This window comes from Cynara cardunculus, assembly GCF_001531365.2.
Source record: "Cynara cardunculus var. scolymus isolate 2C chromosome LG 7, CcrdV1, whole genome shotgun sequence".
In the NCBI taxonomy this organism is placed as follows: Eukaryota; Viridiplantae; Streptophyta; class Magnoliopsida; order Asterales; family Asteraceae; genus Cynara; species Cynara cardunculus.
Genome location: NC_037534.1, coordinates 2,064,753 through 2,077,495, shown reverse-complemented (window position 1 = coordinate 2,077,495; position 12,743 = coordinate 2,064,753). Strand labels below are relative to the sequence as shown.

Here is a 12,743-nt window from a genome sequence, read left to right as displayed (position 1 = left end):
TATATATATATATATATATATATATATATGTGTGTGTGTGTGTGTGTGTGTGTATATATATATACATATATGTATGTATGTATGTATAAAAGAGAGAGAGAGAGAGAGAGAGAGGGAATTAAAATAAAGAATTGAAACTAAGCTACAAAAATAGTTTTACAAATGGGGGATGGTAAAAAAGATGATCCTGTATATTTACAAAACCAGTAACAAATACATCAACTTTTTTTACACCAAAAATCTGTCCTTTTTTCCTTTTTTTGTTGGGGTTCATCTGTGCTACAAAAATCAACAAGATTCATCTGCTGCCACTAAGGTGGGTATTTGACCATGATTCACAAAGTCAATCTTGTTTAATCTCAAACAGCATAGAACTTTCTCTGGTAATTCTTCTGGTTTCTGAGCCTGTTTTTTCAAACCATTCTAAATTAGTTTTCTTCTTCTCTCTGTGGCTGCATTTATTTGGCACATGAGACATATGACAGATTCAACTGTCTCACCAAAATAGGTGGAACGATGGTAAATTACTAAATTACTCATGTCAAATAAAAACCCTAGAACTTTCCAGAATTCTTTTGCCCATCTATGTCATTTGTTTATGAGGCTGCGTTTGTTACATGGGGCATGACGGATTAGACTGGGTGAGAACCCATGGGATAAAAAAGCTTTTTTTTTGTCGAACCAAAATAGGTGAAAAGATTGGTAAATTACTAAATTACCCATGTCGAATAAAAAACCCTGAAACCTTCCAGAATTCTTTCACCCATCTATCTCACTCTGTCCTGTCTGCATACCAAACACACCTAAAAGAATGGAGATGATGGTTTTCAGTACCTGAATCGTTAGTCCCAAATTCATTATCCCGTCTTTTAGGCGTTCACGAAATGCATCCAATCCCTTTCTCGCTATGTAACTAAACCGATGAATGTCTAGATCAATTTCAAAGTAATTTGATCCCTGGGTACACATAAAAACATGGATAATTCATATGGTTACGACCAAATTACTTGATCCAAAAATTATAGGATTGAGTCATATAAACATTATACGAGCAAGACTTGGAGCATGTGAGACCAACCTGTTTCGTAAGATCTCAAAAAAACATTAAACCTTCACAGCAGAACACCATGAAGGTACAAAAAACATGAGTAAATTATGATTTTTGTCCTTGTGGTTTAGAAATTGTGATTTTAGTCCCTATGGTTTGCAATTTACTGTTATTTTCATCCATGGACTCATTCCTACTTTTAAGTACAAGAAACCAAAACAGTAAAGAATTATAAACCATAGGGATTGAAACAACAATGAATTATATATCATAAATACGAAAATAGCAATGAATTACAAACTATAGGGACAAAAACCACAATTTCTAAACCACAAGGATAAAAATCGCAAATTTTAACAAACCACATGGACGAAAACATAATTTACTCAAAAAACATTGAACCCCCGTAGCAAAAACACTGTAAGGGTTAGTTTTTGTACCTTTACCGTGTTTTTGCTTTGAAGGTTCAATGTTTTTCTTTGCCTTCACAACAGGTCTCATGGGTCTCGCGAAAACAGGTTGTTCTTACAAAAACCCAACCCGTACCAGTAATTTGGGGTTAACATTTATCAAAGGGTAGAAACTGTTTAGGCAATTTATCACTAGTTCATTCATTGTTTATTTCCGCAACATCAGTTTCAAAATGGGAAGAAGGGGGGTCAGGTGGGTACCCGATAGAAGCTGTGTTGAGGGCGTGACAGCACGGGTTTTTCGTTGTAAGCATGCAAAAGCTTCCTCTCGGTGCTGCTTGAAAGAAGGTCATCAGGGTTGACCACACCGACCATGATTTTTAGTCTTTCTCTAAAAGGTACGATGGTTTCTTTTCTGAAACCCTTCACCATTTCCATTTCATCTTCGATTAAGCTCTAGAGACATCGTCAAATCACATTTAGCTTGAAACCACACACCGATTAAAACCAAAAGAACTACGAAAAATTTCAACATTTCCGTTTTTGAACTACTTGTTTGACCATTGCATCCAGTAGGGGCAGGTTCAGTAAAAGTAAAATGGATAAGGAACCAGAGGACCACCCACAACACGACATGTGGCATATTCATCAAGAATATGAATGTGCTATTCATCATGAATGTTTTAATATATTCACAATGAATATGTGATTCATGATGAATTACACCTCCATATTCATCATGATGAATACTCATCCGGAAGAGGGCCACGTGGCGCGCTGTGAGCGGTTCCCGGGTTCCTAAATGAACTTCCCACGCATTGAGTATATGATATTTATATACGCCAAAACTTACACACATTCCTCACCTTTGGTGAGACTTGAACCTATGACCTCTAGTGAAGTTGGGATCTACCGCTAACCAAGGTACTGTTGGGCCAATGGCCCTTTGGTAATATGGGCTCATATAAGGTCAAACCTTGACTTGGCTCATATGGTCTAGGTTCCTATGGACTTGTGTAGGCTCATAAAAGCTTAAACATTGGTTCTTTCCAAATGGGCTTGTATAAAATAAAAATATGAACTCTTAAGAACATAATGACAATAAACTATCCACAAGTATAATTAAAAGTCTCGTAAGAGAGTAAGACTAATGATCTAGTTAAATATTTGATCATGCAATGGCCCGTTTAGACTTGGTGGGATTGGCTCATTCTGGATGCCTACTACCGAGCATGAGCCATAATGGGCTCGAGCTTAGCATAGATGGTTAAACGAGCCAGCTTGGCTTGAGCACATGAAACTTTTGGCAAGCCAATTCATTATCCCTCATGGGTATAAACCAAACCCAATGTATATCACACTGAGGTAGGGTCTAGGGGGTAGGATTTATGCAGACGTTGTCTCTATCCGTTAGGGTAGAAAGACGGGTTGGTTAGGGTCTATTTGTTAGCAGCTTAATGAGCTTAATGAGACTCGCAACTTATTCGGACAGTTATATATGACTGTTGGGTAGTGGCTTAATGATATAGAAAGTGACTTATTCAGTAAGTTTCTAGGGGTGAGTTTTATGCAGAAAACCAAGTTTATCCAAACCTTCCCTCCCAATTAAATAACACGCTCCTTTCATCTATGAAACACCCTCCCAAACAACAACCACCTCAATCTATACAGACAGATAAAACACACATACAACTATATCTATACAGAACTTAATGGAAAATCACCCAAACAGTCCCATCTAGACCCCTAATTGTTATCGTTACAAAAAGTTGTTGATATTGACAAGGGTTTACAAGATTTCCTTATTTTGTCAACATTTAAGGGTATTTTAGACATTTCTTGAACTATGAGCCTAGTCATATGCGAAACTACCATAAGCATCCTCAAATCTTGAAAGACCGTAGGGCGAAAGAACTAGTTGGTATTCATTCTAGAATATGAAGAAATCAACAAGCAAAAGGTAACAAAGCGGCAGTTTTTTTCTTTTTTCTTTTTGCATCGAATCTTGTATGGAGTAAGGGTCTGTTTGTTAGTAGCTTAATGGGATTCCCAGCTTATTTAGTCAACTATACATGACTGTTTGGTAGTGGCTTAATGATATTTATTCAATAAGCTTTTAAGGGGGGATTTATGCAGAAAGCCAAGTTTTTTTTTTCAAACTTGCCCCTCCCAATTGAAAAAACATGCTTTTTTCATCCATGAGAAAACCCTTCCAAACAAAAATCCTCCCCATCTATATAGACAAATTAATCCACACATACATCTTCATCCATCCAAGACTCAATAGAAAAGCAACCAAACAACTTGTATGAACTCATCTAATAGAACGACTGATTGAAATCTTAATTACCTTAATGCTCTCCAAAAATGAAGGAGGGGTGTCTTTCTTGTATGTTTCAGAGAGTTTGAAATATAACACAAGGCTCACACCCTCACCATCGCTATCACCAAGGAACATCTGAGCAGAATAAGAAGGCAACTGTAACAATCACATGAACACAAAATTAGAGTTCGGATTTATGTAATGTTTCATCGAATGAAACCGTTATTAATAAAAAAAAAAACCGAACCTGAATATTGACGATGAGAAGAGGAGGCAAATCGCCTTCGCCTTTTAGTGTAGGAAGCTCGATGTGTTTGGCAATGTGGTTGATTTTTTTCGGGCATACAAAGAGATCAACACCGAATGCAGTATAAGGGCAATAACTTGGAGCAGGCCTTTTCGATTTATCTCTGCAAATTATGTATATAGATTAGGATATTCCAAACCATATCAAACGGACCCAGTAAATCCCATGCAGAGGTAGGGTATTTGGGGTAGGATGTACACAGACTCATAGCTAACTATGTCAACTATACATGACCGTTTGTTAGTGGCTTATTAATATAGAAAGTGACTTATTGAATAAGCTTTTAGGAGGAAGCTTTATACAGAAGGCCAAGTGTTCTTTAAACCTGCCTCTCCAATTAAAAAGACACGCTCATTCCACCTATGAAAAACCCTTCCGAACAAAAACCTTGACAATCTATACAGATAGATTAATCCACACATACAGTTTTATCCATACAAGACTTGATGGGAAAAAAAAACAACCAAACAATAACAAAATTGGTAAGACCGGGTAGAATGCAGTCTGGGTAAGCAGTTAGCACTGGGTAGAATGCAATCTGGGCAAGCGCTGACTGAAATGGTTGGTTACCAAGTGTTGTGTAAGAAGTGTTTACTGATAAAAACAATTAGGGCAAGTACTCTCTGACTCGGTCAGGGACATTAGTGGTTGACTCGGTCAACACCTCAGTCACTCAGAAGTGTAGGTAAACAACATCATCTTTTACTGGGGTAAGCTCTTAAACGTAAGAGACAATGAGCATTAAGGGGACTATCACCGACATAAACTGGGTAAGTGCTTACCTGGTGGGTCTGTTGGTTAGCAGCTTAATTAGCTTAATGAATCTCAAAACTTATTCAGTCACCTATACATAACCATTTGCTAGTGGCTTAATGATATAAAGAGTGGTTTATTCAGTAAGCTTCTAGGGGGGAGCTTTATGCAGAAAGCCAAAAAAAATTCCAAACTTGCCCCTCTCAATTAAAAAACACCCTCCTACCATCTGTGAAAAACCCTGTAAAAACAAAAACCTTCCCAATCTATACAAATAGATTAATTCACACAGACAGCTTCATCCATATAGGACATAATGGAAAGCCAACCAAGCAGTTGATCAAGGTAGGGAATCCATGGCATACTTGAAATAATTTTCGCCTCTGAGAGTGAAACTCGATGGGTCAATAGCAGACCAACATCCAGGAGTCGGCTTCTCATCTGTACAACAAGGAATCAAGAGTCCTGCTCGAGGACGATAAAAGAACTTCTCTGTAGCACCTGCATTTCATTCATATCGTAACTTCAAGATTTTTTGGAACGAAAAGCAAATCTTTAAAAGTTTGGAGCTGTTCGATACTTACAGGTTCCACTGGGATCCTCTCCATCGACTGGAGATCTTTTTACAAGCCTAATAACTGTCAATTTATTTGTCTGATTCAGTGACCCTGAATTTGATGTATTCGTGATCTTATCGTTGAAACTAGCTGAAGGAAACAACTGGGGTACACCAGGCTTCAAGATAAGGGCTTCGTTTTTATCATCTTTATCACCATTAAAGCTACTATAACTACGTCCTAATTTGTACGAGGTGGAATCGTCATCATCCCCAGAGTATGGAAGTTCATGTCCATTGGAACTTAAAAAGAATAACGAGTTCTCTTGCTTGACTCTGCCTTTAATCGGTGTATTTTCTGCACTAATGTTGTCTATCTTCGCATTGCTTTCATGGGATTCTTGGTCCCAAAACTTGTTTTCCAAGAAATGTGATGACATATTCTCATCTTGAACCGCTTCCTCGTTTGGTTCCAACTGAAGATCATCGTCTTCAACCAGCAAAAGAAAGTAGACATGAAATTACTTTCTCGTGTGCATTTCGTTATCATTGATTTTTCGAACCATCCTTGCGACTTTTTATTGCAAAAAAAGTACTAAAGCTGTTCACAGGTGGGATGGCCTGTTAGACCCGCCTTGTCCGGCTCGCTAGAAATGCGGGCTTGGACTACTATTCTAAAAGAAATGGGCGGGTCTGAACTGGCTTGTTAAAATTAATGTGCGGTCATGGGCGATGCAAAAAAGTTTTTGTCCGTTAATAATATTATAATAATCAACTTTGATACTGAAAATTTACAAATTAAATTGAAAATCCTTGATACTTCTCGATTCCCACTCAATTTTTCTAAATTACGTATAATGTTATGTATTTACTTTTAGTTTTAAGTTGGAAAAATTGTAAATGTATTTTGAATTATTTTACATAACTTGTGATTTTATATAAGTTTTGTTTTCTTAAAAATATAGAAAGATTTTTAGGCCCGTTAACTCGTGGGCAAGCCCGGCCCATTTATAGGAAGGGTAATGGCAAGTTCTCAAGCTCGTAAATAAGGGCTTGGATTTGCTATACTAGGCCCGTTGGACAAGAAGACTAGGTTTGGCCCGGCCCGGGCCCACAAATGATCAGCTCCAAAAAACCCATCTTTTTTATTTTGGACAAAATTGCCCATTCTTGCAAATGAATATGGTGTTCTTTAGTTTGTTGCATTTTCGCAAGAAAGATGGTTGGTTTGCAATGAAAAACCGATTAAGATATCTGAAATGTTTAATAATTCAATTGAAAAAATAATGCTTTTAAGAACTCGTTACCTCCATGGACGCTAATAAAGTCATCATCCGAATTTGAATCTCCCACGTTGCTGACCGAATCAAACCATGGATCATCAGCTGCAAGTGGAACATGACAGGTCATCTTCTGGTTGGTAACACATTCACAAAAAACAAAAAAAGGCTGCCGGGGGACCTGCACAGCTGTCCCTGGGCATCCTAACAAAGTACTTGATGGGACTTTAAGTTCATAGGACCAAACACCGTGTGTCATATACAAAAGTATTACAATAAGTTGTTAGGACGAAGTTAGACAACCTATCAAGTTCTATCGCTGAAGTTGGGCAACCTAATAAAAAAAGAAAGGTACACCGCCCAATTAACCTTTTTATAGAACACTTTTGAAATTTGTCCTATATAGTATATAACAAGTTTTATGAAAAAGTCTAATAAGTCACTTTCCAAAAGCATCGTATAAAAAGGTTCATATGACGATTTACTTTTCGAGTTTAGGTTGCATAACTTTATCATGACAACTCATTATAATGCATTTGTATAGGATGCATAGTTTTTGGTCCTATAAACTTATGTCTCTTTAAGTACTCTATTAAGATGGACGGCTGAGAGTCCTAAAAGGCACATCTTGTTCTAGTGATCAAGGGCCTGTTTGTTAGCTTATTAATAAGCTTAATGGTCACAGCTTATTCCTCAGCTATACATGACTGTTTAGTAATGGCTTAATGATATAGAAAGTGGCTTATTCAGTAAGCTTCTAGGGGGGAGCTTTATGCAGAAAGCCAAGTTTTTTCCAAATCTGTCCCTCCCAATTAAAAAACACGTTCCTTCTATCTATGCAAAAACCCTCCCAAACAAAAACCTTCTCAATCTATACAGACATCTTTATCCATACAAGACTTAATGGAAAACCAACCACCAGCCCCTAATTTCACATCAAACCAAGTTAAAAAGAAAAGAAAAAAAGATCGTACCGTTAGCATCACCCTGACTACGGGGTGCTTCCATCTGAGCGGGTTTGCAATCAGAATTGGAAGACACTGATTCCATACAATTGGTGGTCGTTTGAACATCACTTGCAGCAACACGGTCTCCCACATCGTTGTTCTTCTTCTTCATTTTTTCTGGCCGACGGGTCTTTTTGCTACGATGACGTCGTGGTTTCCTAGGTTTGATTGTTTTAACGGGGCTTGAAGCACAACTACCCATTTTCCCTTTTTATGTTCTTGATGAAGTATCAAAGCAAGTCCCTGATAGAAACAACTAGAAAATCATTTGATCCCAAAATGGCATCAAGAAACTACTACATATAGAAATTATTATATATTGTCACCTCTGGTATCAGTTAAAATGTTTGCATACATCCTACCCTCGTTTTTAACACACTATGGGATATACCAGGGTCATTTGGAGTTTTGTGAACTTGGGTGCTATAAAACTCAAACCAGAAACGGATCCAAGTTAATTGATGGTTGCTATGGTCAAGGTTCTAAAAGGCGTGTCATGGCATAAAATGCGTCTCTGTAATTACGAGATGACCCATAGGTTTGTGTAAGGCGTGGCCGTGTTTTTTACGAGGCATGATTTTTTTCCAATTTTTTTAATTTAAAAAATAATTATTTTTAGGTTTTGTGTTTTTACACTTTATGCTTTAGATTTTACACTTCTACAAATTTACTTAATCACATCATTCACAGTCTCATGGATTCGCGCACGTCACATATTCACGGTTAAAACGAAGTTTTATAAAACCCTTTCAAGTTTTATTTTGGATATATGATCGCAAACTCTTCATATAATACTAATATACAATATTTTTCTTCTTTTAATATGAATGTATATTTCTTAGGGGCTGTTTGTTTCCCTCTTAATGGTGACATTAAGAGGGAACCTCTTAATCGGTCAGAGGTTTGGGCTGTTTGGCAAAAAAAAAAGAGCCTCTTAATGGTTACATAAGGCTCTTAATCATTTTGCATCTACTACATCACTCAACCATTCAGATGACAATTCTTCCCACTTTACCCTTTACCTGCTCCCTTTACCAGATGCGTCTCCATCTTCTTCCCTCCCTCACCCTCCCTCCCTCCCAGCGGTCTTCTCCCACGAGGATAATCCAGCCTTCTCCTCCCCCCACCGACAGCCTCTCCATCTTTTTCTCTGGTTGTCTCCCCCTCCATGGTCGCCGTCTTCCCCCCCTCCTTCGTCGGTTCCATGGTCGCCGTCTTCCCCCTCCTTCGTCGGTTCCATGGTCGCCGTCTTCCCCCTCCTTCGTCGGTTCCATAGTCGCCGTCTTCCCCCCCTCCTTCGTCGGTTCCATGGTCGCCGTCTTCCCCCTCAGGTTATCGATTTTGTGATTCAGATATAAACCCTAATGATTTTGTGCCTTCAACTTCGAAGCCTCCAAAGTAGTTTGTAGTTTGCTAGATTTGCCCTAATTTTAGTGCTGGTTTTCAGTTTGTAGTTTGCTTGATTTGCCCTAATTTTACTGTTTTTCTGATTTTGAGGTTTTGCCCTTGTCAGGGTTAAAATGGTAATTTATTATCATTCAGAGAACATTTACCAAACAACATTATTTCATTCAGCACTTAACCATTCTGACCCTCTCAACCATTCTGACCTCTTAACTATTCTGTACTAAATCATTCAGCAACTGCCAAACAGCCCCTTAATATTATTGAACAATAAATAGAAGATATATATGTATATTTATAATTATAATTATATATAGCATGCAAGTTTGCCCCTTATGTCACTCGAAAAACATTGCGTCCTTGCCGTGGCGTGTAAGGCTTGAGGCTTGATCTTGCCGCCACGCAACACACGATTTAGAACCTTGGGTATGGTACGAAACATTAACACATATAGATATCAATTTTGAGTACATTATTCTAAGAATCATTGGTTTAGAATAACCTTAAAGATCACACCAAGCTAGCAATCTGTATGGTACTAAACATTAACACATAGAGAGAACAATTTTGAGTACATTATTCTAAGAATCATTGGTTCATAATAACCTTAATGATCATTCCAAATGATCGACCGTTTGTATAGTGATACTTTTTATTGCAAACTAAATATTGTTATTGTAGAACACCAAAAGAATGTTGCAAGAAAAGCATCATACTTTGCCATTGTTGTCCAAAATCAAGCGTAGGCTCTATTTTTCATCGTCAACAACAATGGTTTATTTGCAACGAAAAAGCCAAATATGATGGCACAAAAATGGCCACGGAGAAATAAAAATCCCCTTGTGGCCACGGAGATTCAAATGCGGTGACTCCAGGCTATCTGCAAAGCAGGTGGTCTCCCTGGAATTAGTCGGCTCGCATAGCGAGTTGGATATTCAGGTTAATCAATAAAAAAATGGCATTTACTTTTTGTGAAATGGATTGGATATAAAAGAGCATACCTTAGCAAGCTGCAAGATGTTCCAACAAAGACGATATCGGATTCTGAACGCAAAAAGTCAGCGATTAACATCAATCATGAAGTTCAAATTTTCAAATTTAGAGAAATTTTTGGCATAGAAAAGAATCATAAAGGGAAAAAGAACCCCAAATCAATCCAATGCAATTTCAAACATAAATCTATAGGAGGTACTCAAACTTTCCCTCTACCCCTTGTGTAGACATACTGTTTTTTGTAAAGACCCTCAACTTGCAAAACAAAAGAAGAAACAAGAGAGCAAGCTACAAGTGTAAGTGTGCAAAAGAATGAAGTTTATGTTTCCCTTTTAAGGAATTCTCTTAAAGAAGGATGTGAAAAATATATTTATTTCTTATGCTCCATGCAATTCACAATAATTGGTTGTGAATTGTGATCATCATGAAACACAAATGCATAGCAAATAAGATTGAAGCCAATAACATCTCAAATTTATAAAAAAAATGTTAGATATAACAATAATTGGTGCCAATGTAACGGAAACAATAATTGAAATTTGGAATCATCCAAAAAGCAATTCAAAAGGGAACAAAAAGAAGAAACAAAAGACACAGGAAAACAAAAAGATAGGGAAGAAGATAATGCATAATGCATATGACTTGAAATTGAAAAGTGATTTTCATCATTACGAATTAATTGGTGATATTATGCATACAAAAAATCACAAATTCACAATACGAATACTCAATTATACGTATATATACATATATATATATATAGAGAGAGAGAGAGAGAGAGAAACCTGTAAGAGATGAAAACTATCAAGAGGCTACGATCTCCTCTCTCTCTCTCGCTCGCTCACCCTGTGCCAAATTGAAGGAACCCACCATGGGAGGAGAGGGGAGGGGGAAAGCAGAAGGTGGGTCCGACTATTGTCGGATCCGGGTTCAATAATCTCAATCAGATCTATTGATTGATTCTCGTCGTTTCTCAAACCAATGGCAAGTTCCAGAAAAAATGGATTTTATAGAGATCATCTCCTTTCTACGTCTGTGTCGGAGGGAGTCTTTTGATTTCAAACCCCTGGTTTTTCCTACAAAAACGATAGGAAGAAGAAGATGCGCGCCTTCCATTTTCATCGATTTCTCCATTTCCAAACAATTTCTGCTTCATTTGGTGCACCTTCACCATGGTTTTTATTTAATCCGAGTAAATTACGTTTTTAGTCCCTATATTTTGTTGAAATTTTTCTATTTTCATCCTTTTAATTTTAAAATTACGTTTTTAGTCTTTACACTGTGTTGAAAATTTTCTATTTTCATCCTTTTAATTTTAAAATTACGATTTTTATCCTCCTTGTTTATAATTCATTTACAAATTTGTCCTTATGACTAAAACTTTATTGCTTTTTTCTTCCGTATGGTTTATAATTTGTTTTTTGTTAGTTCCTGATATTTAAATTAGTGTATGCAGGCATGTCAACGGGTACCGATTCTTATAGTACTGTTCGTGAAGTCGATAAGCTAATTCTTGAATGGAGCAGGTTTTGTAATATCTGGCTCTGGTCTTCGGTGGGTACAGAGATTAACATTATGTCGTTGGTCAAACCCAATGAAGAATAACCGTTAGTTTGAGTCTATTAAGACTCCCTGACCCCAACCCTGGTTCGAGTAACAGCCCACGACCTCGGTTTGAGTCTAACGGAGATTCGAGACCCATTTTAGTTGAAAATCCCCGTCCCTATTCGGGTCGGTTGAGAATTCTCGTCTTTCTAAAATTTTTAAAAAGATATGCTGATATTATCTTTTTAGAAAGAGAAAATATGTTTATTTTTAAGTAAAATGTATTAAAATAAATGAATTTTATTTTAGTTTTTATTTATTATTAGAAGGATACTCACATAATGTAACGAGATAAAATTTGATTTTAATGTTATGTTTTATTCCGTCTCCGTCAATGTTACAATACGATTTTATGTGCTACTGAAAAAACGATAATACTTTTATTTTTCAATAAAATATAAATTTGAAAGTGTAATAAATTTTTGAAAAAAACTGTATCAATTTTAATAGCAAATTAAATATTTAAAAGTTTTTTTTTTTGTGATTTCTTTAATTCAATTTTTTATTATAATTTAATTTAAATTTAATAATAATTTTATTTATTTTTTGTTTAATAATATAAATTTTTTATAAAGATAATAATTAATCTTTTGTTAGAATTCAATAATCATCTTAAATATATTTTAGATTCTTTTATATTTAAAATGAGATACATATTCAATATTTGATTATATTTATCTATAATTATTTACACAAATTCAAACATGACAATTTACTTGTAATATTGAACTTTAAATAATATGCATCAACAAACAGTATTTCATTCATAAAAGATGGTTTTTAAAAGTTTTTATCAAATGCTTTATAATACAGTACAAATGAAGATAAAAAAAAATTAAAGTCATTCACTAATAAAACTCTTATCTGATAGACATTTACTGGGTCATTTTGCCTTATCAGAGCAAAACCGTACTCGATACATGAGAATAACAACTATTACCTGGTTAACGTTTACCGGATAAATTATTATATATACTATTATTTTAATGTATTAGAATATTATTCGATAAGGTAAATAAGAACGTTAACTCTAACCGATAAACATTTAGCTGATAAG

At 36.1% G+C, this 12,743-nt stretch overlaps 1 protein-coding gene across 3 annotated transcripts; it reads right to left on the bottom strand.

The window, feature by feature from the left end:
- Positions 1-139: 139 nt before the first annotated feature.
- On the bottom strand, positions 140-11,227 carry LOC112515523. 3 transcript variants are annotated; one of them, XM_025122397.1, is made up of 11 exons: positions 10,867-11,227; positions 10,090-10,132; positions 7,652-7,927; positions 6,705-6,782; positions 5,426-5,887; positions 5,207-5,342; positions 4,029-4,191; positions 3,809-3,937; positions 1,720-1,914; positions 835-957; positions 140-405 (listed from the first exon to the last, which is right to left on the bottom strand). In XM_025122397.1, the coding sequence occupies exons 3-11, from the start codon at positions 7,884-7,886 to the stop codon at positions 289-291; spliced, it is 1,638 nt and encodes a 545-aa protein (XP_024978165.1). In that variant the 5' UTR covers positions 7,887-7,927; positions 10,090-10,132; positions 10,867-11,227; the 3' UTR covers positions 140-288. The 3 variants fall into 3 exon arrangements, with proteins under 3 accessions (XP_024978165.1, XP_024978167.1, XP_024978166.1); XM_025122399.1 differs by having other exon boundaries at positions 5,426-5,479; XM_025122398.1 differs by lacking the exon at positions 1,720-1,914.
- Between the last annotated feature and the right edge of the window lie 1,516 nt (positions 11,228-12,743).